Raw genomic sequence first — 24492 nt, forward strand, 5'->3', positions numbered from 1 at the left:
AGGTAAGCAGCTAAAGTACCTAGCGCTAGTTGGTGGCCCCCCTGCCCCGCAGCCACCATACGGGAGCTTCCCGCTGTGTAACGTCCCCACTGTCATCCTCATACTATGTAAGCTCTTAAAGCTCCACACCTTTCTACCCTATCATCTCTATCATCTCTACTTTTCATCATCATCACCTTTGTACAATACAACTTTTACTTGTACAATAGAGCACTCCCAATTGTATCGTCAATTCTATGGCAATACTTTCTAGAGTAATAGTCTAAAGGGGCCCGATGGCCACACCACCGTAAGTCCTATCGTCCGATCTTCAATTCTTACTATGTAGTAACTATCGTCGAACGTAGGTAGCTTAACTAACTAAATGCCTATTAAAAACATCCAGTGCCGAATGTCGCAACTACCCCCCTGACGGCTACCAAAATCCTAAATTCCCCTCTCTCTGCTGGCCTCCTCAGAACCCCTACTGCGCTTTATATTCGGTCGGGGACTCGTGGCGATTTACCCTGCTCTGGACCCTGATCCTCTATGCGGTTTTCCATTTCGGAGCCGTGGGCATCGCCCTGGCTATGCAGATCGGAAAACCGCGATTCGTATGGAAGTACATGCTAGCCGTTCCAGTCGTATATGCCTTGGTGGCGGGGGCTGAGGCCTTGTTTACGGGTAGTATTGTTGGCCTAGTGTAAGCGCTTTTTCCTGGTCTTGTCTTTGTGTCGTTGCGATTCGCTCACACCTACACCTGTCTTTTAGGCTCGGCGCTATCTACGTCTCTGGATGCTATCAGATGCCCACGTGGATACCGTTCATATGGGGATGGATAAACGTCCTAATCTTGATTGTCTCCTCCTTTACTATCCAGGGAGGTCTATGAACCCCAATACTGCAGTCTGAAACGATCCGTGTGTCTAGGGGAACTCGACTGAGAAAGACTTTTCAACTCAAAATTAATGCAGTCGTGCCGCGGTAGGAGTGATATGACGCATCCCAGTTGCAACGGCCGATGCGAGCAATGGTTGCGCGAAGTGCGATTCAAAGAGGACTCTGTTATTTCATACGCCACGCCAGCCAATGGCCGAGTATCGCGGGCTGACAGAGGATATCAGGAGCCACATAGCTGGTACTATAACGATAATAGAATTCCCGGGGCTTACCTTAGCCTTTTCGGATGCGAGACCTAGAAGAATGGGGTTAGTGATTCCAGGCCGAATTGGATCCTTACGAGGGCCACTCTAGGTCATATGCTAATGCTGCTTAAAGAGATGGTCCTATAAGAATATTAATATGACTATACAAATGTTAGTCCCAAACACGGATATGATATTTACCGTCACATTATTTCATGACTCAACAGTAAATTCGGAGAAGGGTACTTTATATTAAATTCGTCCAATTCTGCCCAAAAGGACAGATCGAAACGCGGAATTAAGCACACTAGCTACAGCTAAAGTCAACCTAGGCCCATTTACCCTTGCTTTGCTCGTGTACCCCCTTTTTAAGCCAAACCAGGCCAGCAAGTGCCATTATACCATGGATTGTTTCGGTCCCGGCGGCTAGGAGCAACGGCGTTCGCTTTTCAGTGTGGTAAACCCAAGTCGTCAGGAGGTGGCAGAATTTACCTGCCTACTTGTAGTACCTAGAAGCGTATAAAAGCACCCTTCCCCTTCCACGGTGGTGAACTCCGCTTCGTACAGAATATCCCAATCATAAGATTAGACTAGAGAAATTGAACAGCAAAAATGCTGAGCCAATTCTCCATCGGTCCCTTGGGATAAGCTGTACAGAAGCACGAGAAACCACCGTTTTCATCCCCTCCCCTCCCCAGTAGCAAACTCCGCTCTGTACAGGATATCCCGTTAAGGGGGTTAGACTAGAGGAATTGAACAGCAAAAATGCTGATTTAATTCCTTCATCGGTCGCTTGGGATAAACTTTACAGAAGCATGAGAAGCCACCGTTGCCCCGGAATAGAACACACTGCTTTGATATAGGCCAAGGGGGGAAGGCTCTTTTGAAAGAGCCCGGCATATTCCCACGCCTTATCAGTCCCAATAACATCGCAGCATGAGTATTCCCGAAAGCGTGAGAGAAACCCGCCACCATCCCCTCTCCCCTCCCTCTCCACCCTTTGCTTCCCCGTATTTTTCTTGCCCACTACACAAGAAAGCAAGGAAACAATATATGACCCCGACGCAAGAAAAAGTCTCCCAATCCCCTGTCGGTCCAAAAGCATCATCGGCGTGTATTTATTTCCCACTTGGAAATAGAAAAGAGAATAAATACCGAAGACGCCTAGCTCCGGCTAAGGGTAATCGGGAAACACCAGCCTACTCCAAACTCCGAAACCGCAATGACTAGTCGATAGCAATGTCCAAAGATAAAAGCTATTAAACCGCTAATGCATAGTCAAGAAAAAAAAAGAAATCGACCCGATCCTCACACCGGGGAGAAGGGTCGGAAAGAAAATCGAGAGGAAATGGCAGCTAGAACTGCCTGCTGCTCGACCCAATAGGAAAAAGAAAACCAACCCCAAAGGAAAAGAGAAAAGGGAAAAAAGAGTTCCCCTAGTAGGGATCCCCCCCAAACGTCAGGTTCGCAAAAGATCAAGGGTGGCAGTGAAGAATTTGCCCATTTTGCAGCCCCTGAGTGGGGGGGTGAAGAAGAAGATGATGGTGAAGGTGATGGAATATGAAAAACGAGAAGGGGAGAGAAGAAAGGAAAAAAGTGAATATCGCCTAGCTTAAGCCAACAAGGGAAAACAAGAGAACAGGGCAACTCTACATTGTGCCTACATATTACGTACCTAGGTAGGTGCTCAATATGTATAGCAGCAATGTAGAGTTATTTTACCCATCCCTTATCCCATATTCCCCCATCGCCAAAGCATCCTCGGCGTAGGGGTATATATACCTTAGGTAGATATATATATCCCCATGCGTCGATCCCGGTATAAAGGGAACGCTCTGCTCGCTGCCCAGCACTCTAGGCCATGGTAATTGGGGATGCCCCAATTACCAGTCTACGAATGCCAGCCGGGCAGTAAGGAGCGTCCTAATCCCAGGAAACACAATCCTCCCTTTTTGTAGGTAGGTAGGCAATTACTCTTGTTTTCGTTTCTCCCTTCTCGTCCTTTTTGATTTTCCTTTTTTCTTTTTCTTGTTGACACACGATGGTGAGACGGTGAAATGAAAAGACACCCTCATATCACGGTCTTTTTTTATGTTTTCTCCTTTTCTGCCATACCCGTTCGTGGCGTTCCCGCCCGACCCGCCCAAGCCACGAACTTATATATATCCAAGTAAAAAGGGAACAAAAGAAAAAAGAAAAAGGGGGAGGGGAAGAGGGGCTTTAATCGACATCGTCCGGACTATGTCTATCCATAGCTGCGACGCCCTTCCCCATCCCCTCCCCCCTCTCCAAAACCGCCAGCGCGCCCCGGCACCCCCGCGCGCTCGTCACCGCGACGTTGCGCACGCACACGTCCCACGCGCGCCGCGCGTCCTCCAGCATCCGCGGCTCGATCCACAGGCGGCCGGTGAGCGGGTCGAGCACGAGCTGGTGGTCGGCCGCGCCCGGCCTGAACACCTTCCGCATCGCCCCCGCGTAGTCGTACTTCTCCTGCGCCTCCAGCTCCGAGGCTAGCGCCCGCAGCCGCCGGAGCATCTGCTCGCTCGGACGGCGGCGTAGCTGCTGCTGCAGGAGCAGTTGATGCTGTGGTAGCGATGCGGACGAGCGCACCGCTACTGCTGCTGCCGCCGCTGCTGCCGCCGACGGCCCGCGCCGCGCCCAGTCGAGGTAGAAGTCGAGCGTTTTCGCGTCGCGCGGCTTAGTCCGGCGGGGGGCACGTTGACCCAGTCGTCCCAGTCGTCCTCGCGCCTGGAGCAGTCTGACGGAGCAGGCCATGACGGGTAGGGATTTGTATCTTTGGCAGCAGCGCAGTTTTCACGGTGCGAACAGCGACCCCACCGCGCCATGGTGATGGATGATGATGTTTTGTTGGTGGGAGGGCGAGTCGCAAAATTTGGGGATTTGTAATTGCTGGCTGGGACTTGGAATAATATCGTAGAAGCTTTTATATGACGGCGATGATGATGGCGATGATGATAGGACTACCTGGCTTGGTAATTGTGTGTGTGCGTGTGTGTGATGATGATTTTTTGAGACTAAATTTGCAGAAACTGACCGGCCTTATATATTCACTTCCCTCGAATGTGTGTTTGTAAACATTACTCACGTAAGGAAACATGGTGGTTGTCAGCACACAACATATCCAAAAGTAAATGTTCGATAAAGGATGTTGTTGCTAGTAGATATAAAACTTGTATCCATTACAATGTCCTTGTTGCTCAGGGGTTTAACATTTGAAAGGAATAGTTTAGAAACTAAGCCTTTGAAGGATGAAATTTAACAGTTAGGGAAGATGTGTACCGAAGGGTATAGTAAAAGAATGAGAGAAAACAGCCTACGTATTTACTCGGACACTTCATAAAATGGTAACCGTGTAAAGCGGTATACCTCAAGTAAGCACATCAACGTTGGTCATTTTTGCACGTATATGCTTGAAAATGAAAGAAACTTTTGTTAATTCGGAATAATGAGAAAACATGGGCTTCTCAGGATGTTCCTAGCCAGAAGTACACCGGCTTTATGAGCCCTATGGGCTAATACTGGATCCCCTGACAGACCATCGAAAACCTAACCTGCATAATAGACATAGTGTACCTTCTAGTTAGTGCCGGTTTCAGGGAGTTTGTTGCAAACTTAAGCGCCCAGGCTGGGGAATGCCTCCGAGTTGAGGGCGAACGAAGAGGTATTCTGAGGGCCACCGCGTCCACCACGGAAGTCGCCTCGAGATTCACCACCTCGGCCACGGCCGCCGCGACCGCGACCTTCACCCCTGGGAGCACCTCCGCGGTTACCTCCGCGTCCGCCACGTCCGCCTCGGGGACGCTCGGGCTCAACATATCGCTGGTCGATGTCGAGGAGCTGCTTGGACTTGCGCTCACGCTCGCGCTTGACCTTGCCACTAGCACCGGGAACGTAGTCATCATCGTCGTCCTTGACGAGGGCTTTAGCATTGGCCCACTTCTTGTCGGCCTTGCTGCCTTCATTGGGCTTGCGGATTTCCAAGGACTCGCCGAGGGCGAGCTTCTTCTCAGCTTGCTGAGCAAGGTACTCGGCGTAGGAGACGTGCTTATCTTCGGGCTCGGCAGGGGTAGCCGGCTCCTGAGCATCCTCAGCGGTTGCTTCCTTCAATTCGGACTGAGCAATCTCGTCTCCAGCCTGTTCATCCTTTTGCTCGGCTTCGCCTTCGGTAGCACCCCATGATTGGGCGGCTTGCTTCTCAGAACCGCCGCTAGGTACAGATATTAGTACTTGTGATAGAGCAAAACTTATACAAATAACCAACCTTGGAATTCCCTTAGGATGTCTGTCATCACGGTCGCGAGTGAATCGACCACCACGGCCTATTATCAGTCATTAGATTAGCATTGTATTCATTTCGAACAAGCATTGGGCATTTAGCTCTTACCTCCTCGTACACGAGCTTCGCGACCACCTCGGGAGCTGCTTCGGGGAGCCTCATCAGTGGGCTTGCGGTGGTTGTTAGCTGTACCGGCACTGCGGTCACGGAAGGCTAGATTTAAAGCAGACAGATTAGTGGGGGTGAAATTTTAAAACCAAAGCAGGGTGGCGATGATGACGATGATGCGATAAGACGAGACAGAGCTCTCCGCAAGCTGCTATCAGACGCAAATAAAATAATTAGAACAACTCACCTCCCTCGTTGCCTCCAGGACCAGCACGACGAGCTCCGGTGTTGGTAGCGGGTTTAGCGGGGGCTTGGGGCTCGACGTTGCGCTTGGTACTGCGCATGGTGGTCTTGTCGACCGTCTTCACAGGGCCGGACGGCGCTTCATCTCCTTCGATATCATTACCTGTTGGCGATGGTTAAGGTTAGTATTTGGTATATAGTGAACCAGGATCTCCGAGGTTGAAAATTTTCATGGCGGGGAAGCAATATCGAGGGGTATCGTACCGAGGGCGTCGAAGCGGTTCTATCGATTTTTTAAGAAAAAATTAGCATCGCAATTTAAATAGAGCTTTAACTTATACAAATAGTAAGGGAGTTATATAAATATGCGACGAGTGATAATATCTCGAAGCGATTTGGAGAGAAGAGAAAAGAACAGTAGGGAAAAAAAGGATAATGATGGTAAACTAGGTGGTGCCCAAGAATTACGACATACTTTCGAGGCGACCGACATGATGTCGCCAATTGATTCGCCTTTTAGCAAGGCGGAGCTCTGAAAACGACAGTCGGATCAATAGGAGAGAATGCAACGAGGGGGAAAGGATATGGCCTAGCAGGTCATATCCTTGAGCAAAATATCTCGTCAATATCCTCGGCGTTGATGAGGTTTGGATTAGGTAGGGTTTGGATTTGGAGTGTGTTGCGGCGCCTGGTAATTGTTGTGTGAGAGAGTTGGGGCCCTGTGTGTGGGTTTGCGGTTGTGGGCTTTACAAGCGTAAGGTGCGGGCTTGTAAGCTGTGGGCTTGTTTGCGAGGTAGACAAACTTTCCTTGGCTTCTTCTTTTTTTTTCGCACTTAGGTGACGTGACGCCTAGACTCGCTTAGGCGGAACGGCGAAATTAATTCTCTTGATTTTTTTTGTATGGTTTTGTACCTATTGACTTCGTTTTTGGTGCGCTGCTGAATAAGCAATAACCACCCTACTGAGGGAGGTAATAGGGCAGACCAGGTAGGTAAGTAGGGTTTAGATATCTGTTAGCGCGGGGACGTCTATCACCAATGCACTTTCCTTGGAAGTTCTAATTTCTTCTACCTACCTCTATGTAAGGGTACCTAATCCATCAAGCTATTTTACTAAGTTAGGTACTTATTTCTTTACACGTATCTGTATCTACGTAATTGTTGTGGTTATTCACATATTCACATGTTCTAATATTCTAATATCTAGACACCTCATTAAGCTATAAAAAGTCTCAGAGAAGGTAATCTACGTCAATGGAATCTTGTCAGCAACTGCGTATTCCTATGACAGAATAGCCAAGAGTTCCCCGGATCCCACAATTGCATCACTTGCATATCAAGATAGACACATCTGACGCTGGCAGGTTCCAATGTGTATAGAAACGACCGGACCATGTTTTGGCCCCCCGATGGATCCTTTTTATCATGATGATGTATATCAACTGCTTTAGGTACCTTATCTAGGTTAGCTAGTCATTAGATATCTAATCCATTTGTTTACCTAGGTATTGGTACGTAGACGCCATAAGCTATCGTTATCTTAACACCGAATGCATATAGCAGCTTCAGAGATGCTATCACCATCCAAGTTCTCGCATCTTCCCCTCTGGGATGAAGTCGGCATATTCGACGGCTTAGTGTAAGACCTCACTCGGTTGGGAGGGATAAAGGAGTAGGGTACAGCATACTCTAGATAGACCCTTGTCTTAGGTACTCGTGAAAGACTCAAAATAATATACCAAGTTGAATTTTGCAGAAGTCCCTTTTCCTGGAGGTGGTATGTCCTCATGTGTAAGATAGCTCTATATGCACATTCCAACCTCTATCAACAAACCGAGACTACGAAAAGGCTCAAAAAATAGTACCTACCATTTAGAAGAGGGACAGAAGAGCTAGTCAAGCAGACCTTGATACGCAGTAGACACGTAGCCATTTAGCAGACCCAAGGACGTACAGAATAGCTTTAGGTAGGTAGGTACCTAACTTACCTTACGTGATGTACAGTCGTGTACTGTAATTACCTATCCAAGGTATATAGGCATTCCTACCTAAGAGATAAAGATATATATGTAGCTTCACTCAGAAGACGTACATACCAAGACATTAGAGGTAAGCCGTTATGTATGTTATACTCATCCACCACCTATCAAGACACATCGACCAATAATTGCAATGTAGTTATCTTAAGAAGCAGCACGATATCTCCAGCCCCTCCAACGCTTTTCTCTCACTAACCTATGCCGCCACACTGCGTGCGGTCTTCGACTTTCTCTTCCATCTACCGCGGATAACCTATCGTAAATGCGGCGTTCTGCAAGATTGCACCATAGGCCCACACGGACACGGGACAAGATGCAACATTGTATTGGCAAGGGTAGGCTAGATTCGACGTGCTGCTGTAAGTATGTCTATATGTCTGTCTATCTATCTATCCGCTATCTACCCAATCTACCTTAGGTACCCTTCATGCAGATAGGTACCTACCTACCTACGCAATGCAACAGGTGTTAAAAGGAGGCGGCAGCGTGATCAACGAAAAACTAAAGTTATGTAGTATCCGGCTTTTAGAATCCTAGAACGCCTCGTCCCCACGATTCCAGGCCGACCGATCCTTATCTACCTATCTATCTAACTATGCGGACAATGATTGTTCGGTGGAGATATGAAGATATCTAAGTATTTTTATATCGTACACCCGCTACCGCGCGTCGACATGCCGTTGTCTGACAAGAGATAGGTATGGTATGTAAGTGCAAGTGTGTAAAAAGTGTACGTGCGGGTGGGTGTGCTACCTCCTTGCGAATTCTGCAGCAATTATTGGTAAGCCGTATAAATATGATATACTAGTATGGAGCTTCGTAGGGACCATGTTCGAGTGCACCACCATCACCATCACCACCACCCGCCTATGAAGAAAAGGGTTTACCTAAAATAAAATAAAAGGCTGTTTGATAGGTCCGTGAACGCATGACGAAACAGTATTATATACAGGATTTCTCTATGTTTGGTGCGTGCTTTATTCCCCTCGGACAGGGAAGTAGAAGAAAGCTATTATATATTTTACTTAACCTTTAGGTAACTTATTTTAATCTTTTGGCACCACGGCATTCGGTAGCGGGATGACGCTATGTAAAGACGGGGCCACCGGGAAAGGGGGCGTCGCTAACGTATAATACATTGGCTGTATTTATTACATACCTTAACATACCTAGTAGGTCCAAAGGAATGATAGATACTCCTACTTTCGTACCTCGTTAGATCGTGGGGTATTCGTGGGAGGGATTTTGATTCTGTTAATAATGGCTTCCTTATCTCTGGTTCGCCTATCATACCGACAAATTCATGGACACCAGAGATAAGCCAACCATAGGTCGCCTCCCATCTTAAATAAATACTCAGCGGCCGGATCTGCTCAGGTTTGAGAATATCTTCTCTATTTTTCTGCTCGCCGACAATCCTTGGTAGCTCTTGTCACCTTCTTATTCGAAAGACATAGAGCTGGGGCCCAATATATCGTCAGTTAGTACTACTGGTGTATAACCCTGTTTAAGTCCATTATAATACTATGTATAATGACTTGCAGGAGGGAAAATTCTTTTACCAATTTTCATCAATCTTCCCGATAGCAAATTAGACAAGTGTCTTTTTTGGTAGCCATTGCCAATTTCTTTCACTTTACCATACTCAGTTGACGAGGTATAGTATCTTAGAATATCATGAGGCCTAAGTGACGTTGTGCCTCGAGTGAGGTGCTGGTCACACCTTGGCTTCTTTACGCCCAGCTTGAGAGAGTCGAAGTCTATATTAAATGGACTTGCACTCTATATTGGCCCGACACCTACCAGCCACGCACAGGCGCCAACCAGCCAACAAAAGGACCTCACCATTAAGACGGCCTGAGACGAAGTCCTAATGCTGCATCAAGATAAAAAGACGTTGGGTTAACTAAGGAAAAAGAGAGTTGGAGAGAAGCGACGCGACTCTATTAGGAAGAGTTTGGGATATTCATAAGACACGGCACCCGAGATGGAGAGGGTATCTGGGCGAAAGGTCCGTGGCTTCAGAATGGTCACAGACTTCGTTGACCTCGAATGGGAGAATAATCCGCAGCGTCACTTGAGCTTGCTTAACTGGAGTGCGTGAGCGGTCACGCCTGACGACCTTCTAGACGATCGAAGAACGAACCCCGGCATTTGTCAGTGCAGCAATGCTCGTATAGGGTGCGCCTTTCATCACAGTCAGCAAAGGATGCGTAGTCGGGGATGTGGGGTGTAAGTGTGCGAGCGTGAGCGTGAGCGTGGATTTGGGTCACCGCATTTTCGTGCCAGGCTCTCGCCTTCGGGAAATCGTGATTTCGTTTCTGGGGCATCACGCGACACGCCACTTGCAGGGCCATCTCTGGAACCACTTGGTCGATGTGTGTCTTGAGCAACACGCCCTTTCATGCGGAGACCTGACCGAGAATCTCGAAAAATTGCTTTTGCCGAGATATTTCGACTGGGTTATGAGAAGTCTGGGCCGTTGGATGGAGGAATAACATCGTGATGTCCACTCCAAGAACAACTGACCGAACCCACCAGCCACCTAATCGTCTTTGACCGAACCAACATCCCCGACCGAGGACCTAATTGTCCTAGGCAATAATGTTGTGAACCCACCAGATGAATGTCTATCAGGATCCGGCATTGTTATTATTATTACAACGCAACGAAACAGGACGATCGAAGCAAAGCACAGCCCAATAAACCCACTCAGCCTCTTCGTGAGAGTTGGTCCCTTGGCTTAGCTAAACCAAACAAGAATTGAGCCTACGACGAACCCCCACGACAACTCAAACGGACCCACGAGATTGCCTCTGGAGTCTAGGCCAGGGGGGAGCTTGGAAGAAAGATGACGATGAGGTTAGCTTGGGTGTTGGACAAGACCATGACCATGACCGTGGTCTGGATACGGTATCGGATATTTTGTTTGGCCAATGATATCATCTAATCTGATCCAGTACGCCGAAGTTATTGACCGACAGCCGGTCGGCACGAGCGGCACAAGGTCGAGTTAGGCCTAGCATTTTGAGCAGTTTAAGCGTTGTTGCAGCGTTGTTGTGTTGAGCGTAGCGGAATCGACCGCTCTGACCCCTCTCATCATCCAACTTGGGTAATCACCTTACAAACTGTGCATACGGGTCTAACTTCCTGCCTTGGCAGTCCCAAGAGTTCAAGTGGAGATCACATCCATGGATACAGCATACAGCACACATACCCGGGCAGTGTACAGCAACCCCTCCTTCCCCCTCCGAGTCGCATAGGTATTGAATGTACATACATTTAGGATCCACATTATTCAAAAGTACTCACTACCTATGTACCTACATACTACGGAAGGAAACCCAAAAACGAATAAAAAATAAAAAATAAAAAAGAGATTAAAGAAAAAAAACCATTTGCACCGTCTGAAACGGAATGATACATTTTAACAATTCAGCTACATGTTAATGGGAGCCTGGAAGAAAAGAGACCTACCGTCTCCCTGTCCTATAAATCATATCCTCCGATCACGGATAACCCCCTCGCCTCAGCGTCTATCCGCCATTACCCAGCTGCGCGTTCAGACGTTTTCGACAAGACGTTCAAAATTGTATCTTCCGTACCTTATGGACTTTTACTTACCGCCGAGAAATCGATCACCGATCTTTAGTTTTCCCCGTCTACCCAAGTCCACGCTCTTTCCTAGGCCGAGAAATTGGAGAGGGGGATGGATGCCTAGAACTAATATACCAGGATCTGCTGTGAAACTTGGAAAAGCTCACATGTAACGCATGTTTGGTCCATGTCGTTTCGTCAATCCAACGTCAACGTCACCCCCAAGACTTCCGAGGAAATGTTAATTTGTTCATATCGTTTGAGGAGTGTAGATGTCCGTTTTCTATTTCTGCAGGACGCATGTAGGCTCGTACCTACGCCCTTAGACCCTCAAGGGGCCATCCAAATTTTACTGACCAACTCGGCTATTCCGCTCGAATTGGTGTTCCCATTGGCCTCTAGGTATGTACAGGATCGATAGAGGTTTTTGGAATACCCAATACGTGTAGCTTTCTTTGGTCACGGCTCGACAACAAAGTCCGCAACGCTTGGATAGTGCATATTCCCAAATCATGAGTATACACAGACGGCTTAAATATTGTGTGGTGTGTTTGGAAGTAGAATTTATTCCGAAATCGAGGAAGAATCGCATCGCCTGTCTAAAGGTAATCGAATCGTGTCTCGCTAGGCTGAAGTGCTGTTTTATAAATCCGTGAACCAGAATATCATGACTTTTGAACTCCTATGAACGCCTGCCATCATCATGGATATCGGGATCCCCGTGATCCTTCTTTTTTTTGGAGCGTAAATCGTTTGAACCATCGTACCAAACCAAAACTTTTCCCTTCACCCCTTCAATGTTGCAAATGTCGTAACAAATTATTGTCACCGGGCTTGAGAAGCCTAAATCGCTAGTTGCCATGAGGTATTATGCTGGTAACCGTGTAGAACGCTACAAATTATTTCCCAGTAAGTATAACGTCGAACTCATCTATCGGATTCGACGCTTGTAATTGACTGGCGGGAAGCTACATACCAATCGATCCTAGCAGTTGCCAGGCGTTGTTCGTGATTTCGAACCGCATTTATATATCGCCCCGATTAATAGGGGGTGGTGTTTCGGTGGTATGGCCCTCGTTTAGTTCCCACCCTCTTCGGCATTGCGCGCAAAGCCCCAACCCCATTGCTTCAATTTTGATGCTACCTCATATTACTCGTGTCGAAGGAGAATTGCGTTGGAAAAGCCATGGAGGCGCTTAGGCCAAAAGGGTCCCAATCTAATGCTGGATCTAGCAGCTGGGTCATGCTTGGATAGCCTTGGCCTTGAGTCTGACTTTGCACTTGACTACCTTGTCCGCCGGATGCAATCGGGGGTTGTCCAGGCGGTCCCGTCGTTGTCGGTTGCACGGGAATGCCGTGTTGTTGAGGAATTTGGAATGTCGAAGGGTAAGGGCCCGGCCCTGGCGTATCTGGTTCGGGCTCGTCCATCATATCGGTCGGGGCATCGTACTCTTGTTCTGTACTCACGGGTTAGGCATAGGACGACAGAGTTCTATTCGATGAAAAAAATGGGCCAACTTGCCGAGCTGCTGGAAATGATTTTGGAACGACGACGTCGGGTAGAACGCCGTTGGTCGCGCACCAGCAGCATGCTGCTGCAACATCTGCTGGCGCGCGGCGACTGACATTCCAGGCATCGGTGCCAATTGCGGTTTCATGGGCGGGGGGATCGTCGTTCGCATGCTCGTAGGATCTGAAGACGCAGGTGAAGCTGTTGCTTGATTACCAAAAGATGGTGTGGGGTTAGTAGGAGAAGCGGCGTGGGAAGGGGGAGTCGGCCGCGACTTAGGCGATGCCATAGATTGTTGTACCCCTGTGGGTTGGGGTAGAGAGGGTACGCCAGGCTCGAGTTTCGGGGCAATACTGGAAGCAGACCTGCGCGAGTGGTGATGTCTGTTCAGGATTGCCCGCGGCAGAGGTGGTGGTTGCACCATATTCTGGGGCATATGAGTTGGACCAAGGTTTGGACTACCAGTCTTGGCGTGAAGCTCAGCTTGGACATCAATACCTGAATAGCATAAGTTAATGCGACTTTAAGAGATCAAGAACAGGATGATTATTATTTACCTTTTTCCAACAAGATTCGTTCGAGAAGTGAGTTTTTGTACCGGAGCATCAAGCATTCGTCTGCGGCACTACGGTGAGCAGCTTGCAGGCTAGCCAAGTTGGACTCGTGAGCCTTGATAGTTTCTTCCAGCTGTTTGATATATTCTGTTCTGCGCTCTCTAAACGCGGCTTGCGCCTGTCGGTTTCTCTGCTTGCGCTCTTCCGAGGTAGCATATATCTTTACTTACTGTCAGCCCACATATATCGTTCTAACTCCCCACTCCCCACTAAGCCCACCAGAACGAAGCAAAGTGAGCAAGGAAATGAATAGGATGACGGTATAGACTTACGGGTTTGCGACCTCCTTTGCGCTTCGCTGGTTGGTTTTCTGGTGGAATCGACGGACCCGCCTCATTCTCAGGACTTGAGCCAATAGACTCTTCCGAATCGTCTTTTGAATGTTCTTTCTTGTCGATAGACATCTTGTCTGACATGTCAATATCGAGTACAGGAGACGATTGCCGCCGCGCGGCAAACGCCTCTCAAAATACGTTGTAATAAATAAATAAATTAGGTTATGAGCGGTTGTTGCCTATCGTTTTTAGTAGGCTTGCCCAGTATAAGTCGTCTGTGGCGTAAGTAGGGGTGGGATAGTCTAGTACTTGTGGCCTCCTGATATTGCCGACCTTGGAATTAAAATAAAAAAAAAGTAAATCAATGTCGCTCGTTCGGCAATGAAGCGCGCGCATGCAGCGCTAATCAGTACATAATCTGGGGAAACGGGATCCGACAGATGGGGACAAGAATCTCTTTGTCAAGATCGAAAAATAAGGATGATCCAGGCGGCGCCAGGGGAAGCAGTCAAGTAGAGTAACAATGGAGATACACAAGAGACAACTCGTAGTATAGAGGGGTGACAAGTTGTGGTGAAGTAAAGGTAAGGAGAAAATATTGCTTTGGTTTTATGTAATTGAAATCGGTAGACAACTCGGGGTTGGCTAGCTTCGGTGGCTTGCCGATTTTTAGATGGGACTCTCAGCTAGATGGCAAAAGAGGCACCAAAAGCTTGGAGGGTGTGGGAAGACTTTTTTTTTCTTGCTCCTTTTTTCACCTTCTGTATGCCAATTGGCGGTGCGGAACTCTAGTCTTACTAGCAAGTGGCTAGTCGTCTGGTGACCGATAGAGGGACCTACTAATGTTACTAGGTCCAATTGTTGTTCACTTTCTTAAGTTGTGTTTGCCGTGCATCCCATGTCAATATTTTTTTGAGCTTCGATGTACAAAAGACAACCAACTCGAAAGGCCCTTGTTGAAAATCACAATAAGAAATCCAGATTTAGTTTAGGCCAGTGCTGGATCAAGATGCTGAGGTGGCCCTGGAAGTATTCACTCTAAGCGAATTATAGAAGGGGGAAGCTTGTGTGGCCCTGTGTATACGTATACCCAGGTAGTAGTGGTCCTGACTAGTATAACACCAATGCCACCCCAAGGTCCGCAAAGTAGGTATCATGCAGTAGATGCTGCGGGACACAGCACAAGAGTTGAAAATAGTGTGTATCTCGGTGAATCCACTGTATTGAGGGTCCGAATAGGAAAGAAAAAAAAAAAAAAAAGAACGGATGCACAACTTGGTAAACCGCGTTGACTAAGCGGCAATAAAATAGGTGATATAATAGATAATAGAGTGTATAATAAGTTAGGTAAGACTTCTTTCAAGTGTTATTGATTTGTTAAACGATAGTAACAACGAACTTATAGTTAAAGTAGAGTGTCGTTGAGGTGAAGTTAAGTGAATAATAAGTCTATGTAACTTGATGTAGGCAACGAAGGAAGCGTTGTAGCGAACGAAGCTAGTTTTTCATTTTCAAATGAACAAAACCGGGGACCTGCCCCGACTTACAGCGTTTGTAGGGGTGCCTTCCAGTTTTACGGAGGTACAAAGCTACATGTAAGGATGTGCCTGTAAGGCATTAGGAGCTAAGTGAGCTGGAGCTAGGTAGTAGGTGGGATGGTACCTTAGGTAGGCGCGGTAGTTAAGTACAGGGTACTTCATACCAAGTAACGGACCAAGTTCCAGTACTTTCGGTCAAGTCTCGTCAGATTTAATGATTTTATACCGGTTGCAGTGTGCACAGTTTTGAACGGGAAGATAATTCTAAAAAAGAAGTACCTCCTCGGAATCTCATCGACGTCTAAATCTAACCGGACCGCAAGTTAATATCCGACTTGTTTGATTGGTTTTGCCTGTACATGGCTTCCCAACCTGCTGCTTTATTTGTTCGATCTGTTCAGTCTTCGTATTCACTTTATGGCCATCTATAATAATTGTTGGCCCCCATGTTCCGGGAAGCAACTTCAATTTGGCAGCTCGGCACATGGAATTGGCTAAGAAATTCGCATGCTCTCCCTGAACAGACCTTTAATCATATTGAGTTCTTCTACTCTATCTCGGTTATCTTGATTACCTTTGACATAAATTGCACGGAAATTTTAGAATAGTTAGGTAGGTTTCAGCCGCTTCTTTTTACAATCCTTGAGTGCTAGCAGAGATCAAGCGCCTAAACGTCATACCTCCTACATGAGACGTTGTAGCATTAGGTAGATCAGATCTATGAGCTTAGAGGACTGAAAGTACACTTTATATGCATCATATAGCAATGTGATCTATTATATCAGTCGAGAGCCAGATTTTGTGGCAAATCAAGCTCAACCAATTATGCTTTACCCATGAAATCTCATAGCCAAAACGGTCACCGAATCAAGGTAGTAATTACCTCTTAAGAGGACGTGGTATACCTATAGAACTTCGTAGCTACGTATTTCTTCATAGTTGCGTGAGACATCTGTAAATCTGGGGAAGAGAGCCAATCAGGTTGTATATGACAAGAAAGGATCTTAGTCTTACATACGTGTTTTATTGCCAGCTCTTTAGCGTCTTGGAGGTTATAGAAGCTGACAGCTTAGCAGATATATTATGTGAAGACCACCAATACTAACAAATAGGGAATCCCCAGAAAACCAGATGAAAGAAGTTGTAGGTGTTGCTATCGGTGACCCCGGTGGAGGCGGCCGAGAGCGGCGGCAAATCAGCCCTATGAATTTTTTTTGTCCTCTTTTTTTTTTACTCCGACTTCAAAAGCTATTCTCTGATGGCTCCGCATAGATCAATTTTCCTAGTCACATGAGACCCAAGTTGGTTGACCTGTCTACTCTTTCAGTCCTCTTACTAATCCGTCAGCTTTCTGAGCCATCTGACATCAAAGCAGCAAAGGGGCTGGGAATGTGATACCTTAGTAGCAGGTATATCTAAATATTAGACTTGAGGAGAGGAGGATATTGGCTTTGGGCCTTCTAGTCTTTTGTGAGTAGGTAATTGTTCATGGCAAAACTTGAATCAAGTAATTGTTCCTGCTTCTGCATGCACAACTACAAGTATGACAATGGAACTATCATGCCTCTGTCCTGCATAATGTCACGACTTTCCTAGAAAGAAGCACATGGCATTACGTAGACTGTGTGGTCTACCTATATCATCCGGACGGGACATGGGAATTTTATTCTTGGTTGTGTTAGTCTGTTTGCCTATACACTACATGCTATATGAACTTGGCAGTGTAGTACTGCATATACAAGGCAGGCCGGCAGATACTTTTGGATTCTAACCCTAAGTACCTAAGGTTGGTCAACCATGCCAACCACAAAGCCGATCATTAACTTATTCTCTGTCGAACAAGAAAGTGATTGAAAAATGTGGGGGAATGAAGATCGATGAATTGACCGCTACATCTCCGAGGAGAGTATGGAATCCTCGTATGTATTATGGTAGGTACTATGTAGTAAAAACTAGATGAAAGACGGTTGGCCTAGGTAAGTCCAGGCGAGGTTCCGACCAATCAGGATGCCGTATAAGGCGGCCGGTTCCGCATTAGGAATTTTTCTCAGACGACGAGATCAAGGGTGTAATGCAACACAACAGCATTGCAGCTTATGGTACCTTATACATACGTTAGAATCTCAGCTGATAGGTATTGTTTAAAATATAGGTAGAATTAACAACCTATTAACTACTAAATTTATAACATTGAAACATTTAAATTTAAATCGTTTTAAGGAGGTACTTATCCCCTCTCCCCTCCGTCTCTCCAAGCGCAACCCAGTAAAGCACAACGCCTGCAAAGGGCCTTATGCATTTTGCTATGCAGTCTTTATTGCTAGTATGTGTAACCCCAAATATCTTCCCATTGGATACCCGGAGGAATGGGTCAGCCAGCCATCACAATTTTGAGGCGTCGGCTGACACCTTCTAGAAAGCTTCTAGCGGTCTTCCAGATCATCGCTTCTGTCTGCCAAGCCGCAAATTCTCAGTATCACACGCCGTGTGGCGGTTAGTTTTCGAGTCCGCCTTTTTGATACTGGAGCGCCGATTTCGCTGCTCTCTATCCACAGCCCTACGGAGTCTCCCATACTGAGACATATGTTGTATTACTTTGTTGAATAAATACCTAGATAGGTAGGTATTTTGAGTATTACTGTTGTACATGTCTTTGCCTCATTGACGTCGCCCAAAGAAGGTATCGGTGTGTACTGCTTATGTATTATACGTAGGCCCCTACCATTGTATACTCTGAGACAGCCTCACTTTGTAGGCGAATTTGGACCGGAGAACAGCGCCTCGTCGTTTCGGAGATCTTCGAATTCGACACGAATTGGTATCGCAGTAAATCGCGCACTTATCACAATCTATAATCCCCCTAGTTAGATAAATAACAATACTAATATCGGTATGGTACTCTAGTCCAGACCGAGTAAACTGCCCAGGAAATGTCAAAGGCATGTGAAAGCTGGAATTGCTAGCTTCAACCTCTGGTCTAATGAACGGTTATCAGATCATCATCCATCAACTGCTGAGCGCGAACCCCCACGCCTAGACAGCTGGGGTTTGGCACGGGTGAGCTAGCCCTTGCGCCTGCAAATATCTAATTGGAAGAGACGCTAAAAGGTCTGTCGATCTGCATGTTCTCAATACATACCGTCGTCCTACTATCATCTATGCCTGTTAGTTCGCTCGTGGTACCCCGTCTCTTTCGTGGGGGGATACCAAACAACCATGGTAGCGTCGTCGTCATGTATGTATACACTGCTGCAGTATTTCGTGCATAATACATTTCTTATAGGATCAAACCGGGCTAATCGACCTATGTCCTAATATAAGGAAGTGGGATAGAAACTCAAGATAGCTAGCTCCATTATGTGATAATGCCTTTGCTCTTGGGAAGCCAAGCATCGTTGAAGCAATTTCCTAAGCTCTATATAGCTCCCTATTATCTTGTATCAAAGTCGTTATCGTTTTATCAACTTACGACCCTACATCAAGTCTTTACAAGTTTGAATAACAAATATGGTTGTAGGTAACTAATGTAATACCACACAAGTTATTATCTTACTTCGTGCAGATCCTTACGCTGTGCTTAAAATCGTACATTTTTGCATTTTATATTTAGGTAGGAAGATAGCTACCTAAGGTAAACAGGGAGCAGTCCAAAAGCTAGGGAACCACATAATTCGTTTTGTCAAAGCTCCTTATCATCATCTGCATTACCTCAAACTTGATATAACAACGCCTAGCCTTGTAAGGCTATATATCAGCCTCTGTGACAAAAAATTCGCATCTGTCGTTCCTGCTCCGGGGCAATCACGATGCATATCCGGTAGCATCCTTCACCACACCGAAGGCGCCACCCCCCTTCCCAAACATCTCTCTTACGTCAGTAACGATCTCGTCCGGTCTCTCCCACGCGGCGAAGTGGCCACCGCTGTCGTACTCCCTTTCGAAAACTACATTACCCAACGTACGCACCCACGTGCTGGGCTGCACCTGTATGTCCATGGGGAAGTGGCTGAAACCAAGTTTCACACCCGGAGACCACGCCTTCAAACCCTCATGGTCCAGCTTATTCTTCCTGCCGTCGATATTCTGCGCAGTCTCGTAATAGATACTGACGCTGGCGGCGGGTCCCGCCGTGCTGAACCAGTAGATGCTGATCCACGTACAGACTTCCTCGTCTGTCCAGGGGTACGAATCCGACCAGTCGTGAAGCTTTTCGTAGATCCAGGCTAGTAAAGCCACCGGGCTATCAGCCAGCGCGTAGCCTAGGGTCTGTGGTTTAGTACACTGCTCCAAGTTGTATCCTCGGCCTTGCTCGTCGAACCATTTGGTACGACCTACGCCGCGCTGCTCTCTTGAGCTGTAGGGTAATATGGCATGTTGGAGAGCTAGAATAGGGTTCTTGAAGTAACTCGGAGGGTTCGCCGAGTTAGAATTCAGGTGTGTCGCTTTGCAGTATTGCGGATATAGATGTGCGAGAGCTCTGCTAATGTGACACCCCCAGTCGCCTATAGGTAGACTATGTCAGTTAAATCACAGGTATGCCACAGTTTATGAGAAGAAATATCTATCTCACCCCCCTGTGTGACGTATTCTTTATATCCCAACTTGTGCATGAGTTTATTCATAGTTTCAGCATATTGCTCTGCAGCGAAGCCTCGCTTCTTCGAACCTTGAGAGAATCCAAAATTTGGCAACGACGGCGCGACGACGTCAAATGCCGGATATTTGACTCCGTCGCCGCCTTCAGTCAGGGGCTTCAATATTTTGAAAACCTCTTGAAAGTGGCCTGGCCAGCCGTGAATGAACAACAAGGGAATTGCACCTTTGACCTTGCTGCGGACATGAATGAAGTGGATTGCCAGAGGCTCGAACCCATCACATTGGATGTCGGTAACAAAATGCGGTACACTGTTAAGCTCATTTTCTGCCTTTCTCCAGTCATAAGACTCCTGCCAGTATTTTACTAGCCTCTTGACATCAGCGAGGGGTGATCCCACTGCATTAATGAGGATCAGTCAAAGGCGTTTATATAATTTGTCCAAAATTTATTGACTATGAGAAAGGGAAGGGGGAAATGATATAAAGTTTATCGATCGACGGCTCGAAAACATAAGCACTTACTATCCCAACCAGCTCCATCAAGCTCATCTGGAAACTTTGCCAGCGACAATCGCGTCTTTAATTCGTTCAAACGCTCGTCGTCGATTGAGATGGTATAAGGCTTGATGTCTGCCATGGTGGAAAGTAGTCAGTCGCTAACGAGTTACTCCTATTAAGAATTGACTGTAATGAGTTTGATTTGATAACACCAGTGAATAGCCGGAATCTTGTTTTACAGAAAACCGTTGGACACCAAATGGATATATAGCATAGAGAGTAAAATGGTGCTTGGTTTAATGATTCCTCTCTATGTCTCACATTGAAGCTTTATATCTTCAGACGATGCAACGCGTATTACAAATGCTATAAGTTGCAATCCTGGGTCTGGAGGTATTCCTTGGAATATAATAGGCAGGGCGTATGGATGACGTTGTGAAGGGCACAAGACAAGCATGATTGCAACTCTAGGTACTCAGTCAATGAGTAATAAGGTATATATTTTCTCCGTTACATACATGATGCATGGCACATGATTTTCGATATTCGATAGGGGATTGTCATCCAATCATTTACCAACCTAGGTTAGCATCCCTGAGCTGCTGCCTAAGGCTGCCTGGCTGAGTTTTAAATTCATAATTGTGTTATCTGTACACAGGTTGAAGCGGCCTCATGAATTCGGTATAGGCAGACTGTTCATCTGCAGCACACGGTGTCATAGAGCTATTAACCCCGTTAAATGTCAATGTGCGTAATGTGTAATGTGTTTGCAGGTAAACAATAATCCTAAAGACGCGCACGAGTCCAAAATCGGCCATAGCGCCCCGCTTAAGTGCATAGCCCTAGACTCAACTTGGTCAGTGCCCACTAACTGCAAACCAATTTGTTGACTTTCCCCCCAAGTAAACAAATTAAACAAATTCTGATGTCAGTTTCCCTCTTCTCTCCCCACAACTCTTTTCCAATAACTCCCCTAATTAAACATAAACACCATTGCATATTGGTTGCATGCCCCCAGCTCGCTTGAGCAAGTCCAACTTGTAATTTCAAACTTACCTAACATATCATCCAATTTGTTGTTTTGAAGTTGCTACCTATCAACCATGGCGCGTCGCTCAGCTCGCATCGCGAGCGCTTCTAAGGTATGTAAACAAATCACCATGTTGCTCTCCTCACCGCCACCGCCACCACCACGGCTTCGCGCTGCACTATGCTGCATCGTGCCGCATCGCGCCAGAGGCATTCTGTTTGTATTGCGAGGCTAACACTCGATTTAACAATAGAGGACCAACGCTTCGTCGGCACCTCAACTAGGTGCTCTTTCCGAGAAAGATGAGCAAGATGAGCGCATGCCTACAGCCACTGAGCGCACTCCCACATCCGCAAAGCCAGCTACTCGTCGCCTCGACACTATCGCATCTTCTCCCATGCATCAACCCGCTACCCCCGCTTTAGCCACACCTGTTAAGCTGCCGATGTCAGAAATGCATCCCAGCAAAGTTCACCCCACTACCGCCGCACCTTCATCGGGCCTTAAGCTTGGCTTCGTCGATATCGACTATACTAAGAAACCCAACGAAGCATCCGGACTAATTCAATCTACTCCATCCAAAACCCCCGCGCCCTCTTCCGACTTCACCTTCCGATACGCCAGAATCAACCGCAATGGTGACGAAGGGCTAACCCCCAGAGCTAAGAAAATGATGGAAGGTATCCGCGAGGAGGCTGCAAAGATCAAGGTCGAACTTGCTGCCAAGCACGAGCAAGAGAAAGAGGAAGAGGCTGCCAACGAAGGCCGTAAGATTCGTCAGGCCAAAGGAAAGGCTGGCCGCTTCAGTGCTGCACATATGGCCGAGTTCAAAAAGATGGATTCTATCGAAAACCATCCGTCGGCATTCCGTGCCGTCCAAGGCCGCTCTACTCCTTTGAAGGGTGGCCTCAAACGTAGCCAATCGAAAGCAAACCTCGACGACGTCGATTCTGCACGATCCAAGAAATCTTCTACCCGCCCAGTGCCGGCCGCCCCTGAAAAGGAACAGGAGCAGTCTGAGTCGCCTGTCAAGCGTACAAAGCAGCGAGCTGACGACGACGTGTCTGGTCTCCGTCCCGTTTCGCGGGATGGCAGTTTCCTTCCTCGACCTAAAAGCAGTGGCAATGACTCAACTCGAAGCGGTATTCCTCGTTCGTACGCGCTTGCAAATCTCATGACACCGACTAAATCTTCGCTTGCCCGTGCAACTAGCATCAAAGCTCCTAGCGTCGCGTTGACGAAATCTGTCAGCAAACCAGATCTTGGTACACTGGGTAGATCGTCTAGCAACAAAGGCATTAGTACTTTGAAGAAGTCCATGTCAAATAACGCGATCGTGGACAACAAACCCACTCATGTCCAGACGCCAGGTCGATTTGATAGAGTCAAGTCGATCCTAAAGAGACATGTTACCGGGACCAAATCTAAGTCCAGCATCCCTCAGCTTGTTGCGTCACCCTCAAAGACATCTCTTCCGGAACGTGTTGATGAGGAACTACCTCAGGCGCCGCTTACCACCCCCGGACGAAAGCTAGAGCGACGTGTGAATTTCACCCCAGAGGCCAAACGGGCTACTACCATGCTCCTGGATTCTCCTTCGCCTGTTAAGTCGAGCATTCCGCGCTCAAAGGCTCTGTCCCACCTTCGATTCGGTAGTTCCACTGCTGAAAAACTGACCAGCACTAAGGTTTCCGACGGTGAGGTGACATATCCTGATCTCTCCGCTTATTGTCGAGATGTCGATGAAGTGGCCGAAACGTCTGCCCCGAGCCAACCCCTGCAGTCAGTTCCCGGTACGTTCACTTTCCGCAGCGACCATACCATCAGCTTTGGCGGCGTCTCCCCCCAAGGATTCGGCGGTGCTGCTGGCCAAGCCAGTCTTCGTCACGTTCGCAACTCTGTCCTACCCGCCACCCGCATGCCTGGTAGCTTCCCAGGTCAAACCGAGACGTCCCCTAACAAGGAAAACGCAGATCCGGCAGTAGGCTCCGGAATTCCTCATGGAATGTCAAACAAGAAGAGACATCGAGCTACGTGGGACGAAGAGGAAGAAGAGGAAGAGGGCAGCAAGCGCGGCGCGAAGAAATTGCGAAAAGATGCTCAAGCACCTGAGGGATATGCCCTCGTCGCGCCTCGACTAGCAAGCGAGTCCCCAACGAAGAAGCTGGGCGGAACCGCTTACACCCCTAGCCCGCAGAAAAAGAAGAAGGGCGGCCTCAGTCTCAGCCGACTGAATATGCTTGCCCGACCTAAGGTCCGCAAGTAATCGATTTCATTTGAGGTATTCGCCGAGCCTTTGGCACAGTAACATTACGGAACGAATCACGATGTCATTCAGCACTAAGAAGCTCATGCTATTGCAATCATTGTTCAGGGTATCTGTCTAGGGTGTCTGGATTTGAGATTGCTGACAGAAGCACGGTGGCGTAATAGTTTTCATCTCTTGGAGTCCGAGATGCGTTTGTACATTACCCCTAGCATTATCGCTCCTACACCGGGAGATCTGCTAGTTTGTTGTAGTTTTTATTCTTTTTCTTTTTTTTCTCGGGGGAGATTCATGAACGGCTTTGTAAGACCACGAAGAGAAATCGGACACTTGACGATGGATAAGGTGGCTTACTATCTACAGGTACCTTAGGTACTTCTGGTGTTATGGGCGTTCGTTGGCTGGCAACGTCGACTTTCCAAAATCGCAGGGCTCGATAGGCTACTAGAGTTTAATGATGATTACGATATTTGGCAGTGAATCGGTTGGTTTGGTTGTGAGAGTGAGAATACCTAGGTATGTGATTGTTTCTCGTTTAGTGAGCTGTGCTTTCCTTTCCCTGTGGTGTAAAAGCACTGGGTTCTTAATATTGAGTTTGAATGAGAATCACCTTCTCCTTCCCTTAATTTTGTTGTCGTGAGGCTTTGGTAACGGGTCCTTACTCCCCACTCCCCCCTTTTTTTCTTCTTTTTTATATGTATGCTGTTCTTATCATGAACTCGCGCCTAAGCATAATACATATACCTAAGACTTCTTGA

The 24492-nt window shown here is 47.2% G+C and overlaps 6 protein-coding genes across 6 annotated transcripts; 2 read left to right on the plus strand and 4 right to left on the minus strand.

Moving 5' to 3' along the window:
- The first annotated feature begins 109 nt into the window (after positions 1-109).
- F4812DRAFT_57264 (uncharacterized protein) lies at positions 110-970 on the plus strand. The gene is made up of 3 exons (XM_047939209.1): positions 110-289; positions 386-682; positions 751-970. The coding sequence occupies exons 1-3, from the start codon at positions 276-278 to the stop codon at positions 869-871; spliced, it is 432 nt and encodes a 143-aa protein (XP_047789592.1). The 5' UTR covers positions 110-275; the 3' UTR covers positions 872-970.
- A 1818-nt stretch (positions 971-2788) lies between these two features.
- Positions 2789-3984, minus strand: F4812DRAFT_57267 (uncharacterized protein). The gene has a single exon (XM_047939210.1). It carries the CDS (start codon positions 3897-3899, stop codon positions 3345-3347), a length of 555 nt encoding a protein of 184 aa, XP_047789593.1. The 5' UTR covers positions 3900-3984; the 3' UTR covers positions 2789-3344.
- Positions 3985-4499: 515 nt separating this feature from the next.
- F4812DRAFT_57239 (uncharacterized protein) lies at positions 4500-6497 on the minus strand. Its single transcript, XM_047939208.1, has 6 exons — positions 6248-6497; positions 6037-6055; positions 5777-5935; positions 5530-5634; positions 5407-5464; positions 4500-5352 (listed from the first exon to the last, which is right to left on the minus strand). The coding sequence occupies exons 1-6, from the start codon at positions 6263-6265 to the stop codon at positions 4758-4760; spliced, it is 954 nt and encodes a 317-aa protein (XP_047789594.1). The 5' UTR covers positions 6266-6497; the 3' UTR covers positions 4500-4757.
- Positions 6498-12231: 5734 nt separating this feature from the next.
- On the minus strand, positions 12232-14592 carry F4812DRAFT_57381 (uncharacterized protein). Its single transcript, XM_047939211.1, has 5 exons — positions 13804-14592; positions 13475-13691; positions 12930-13415; positions 12384-12864; positions 12232-12299 (listed from the first exon to the last, which is right to left on the minus strand). The coding sequence occupies exons 1-4, from the start codon at positions 13945-13947 to the stop codon at positions 12548-12550; spliced, it is 1164 nt and encodes a 387-aa protein (XP_047789595.1). The 5' UTR covers positions 13948-14592; the 3' UTR covers positions 12232-12299; positions 12384-12547.
- Positions 14593-19005: 4413 nt separating this feature from the next.
- F4812DRAFT_57593 (alpha/beta-hydrolase) lies at positions 19006-21123 on the minus strand. Its single transcript, XM_047939212.1, has 3 exons — positions 20463-21123; positions 19915-20337; positions 19006-19846 (listed from the first exon to the last, which is right to left on the minus strand). The coding sequence occupies exons 1-3, from the start codon at positions 20575-20577 to the stop codon at positions 19146-19148; spliced, it is 1239 nt and encodes a 412-aa protein (XP_047789596.1). The 5' UTR covers positions 20578-21123; the 3' UTR covers positions 19006-19145.
- A 123-nt stretch (positions 21124-21246) lies between these two features.
- F4812DRAFT_432008 (uncharacterized protein) lies at positions 21247-24436 on the plus strand. Its single transcript, XM_047934480.1, has 2 exons — positions 21247-21580; positions 21722-24436. Exons 1-2 carry the CDS (start codon positions 21542-21544, stop codon positions 23732-23734), a joined length of 2052 nt encoding a protein of 683 aa, XP_047789597.1. The 5' UTR covers positions 21247-21541; the 3' UTR covers positions 23735-24436.
- Positions 24437-24492: the final 56 nt, after the last annotated feature.

This window comes from Daldinia caldariorum (genome assembly GCF_022478825.1).
Source record: "Daldinia caldariorum strain CBS 122874 unplaced genomic scaffold F4812scaffold_10, whole genome shotgun sequence".
Lineage (NCBI taxonomy): Eukaryota > Fungi > Ascomycota > Sordariomycetes > Xylariales > Hypoxylaceae > Daldinia > Daldinia caldariorum.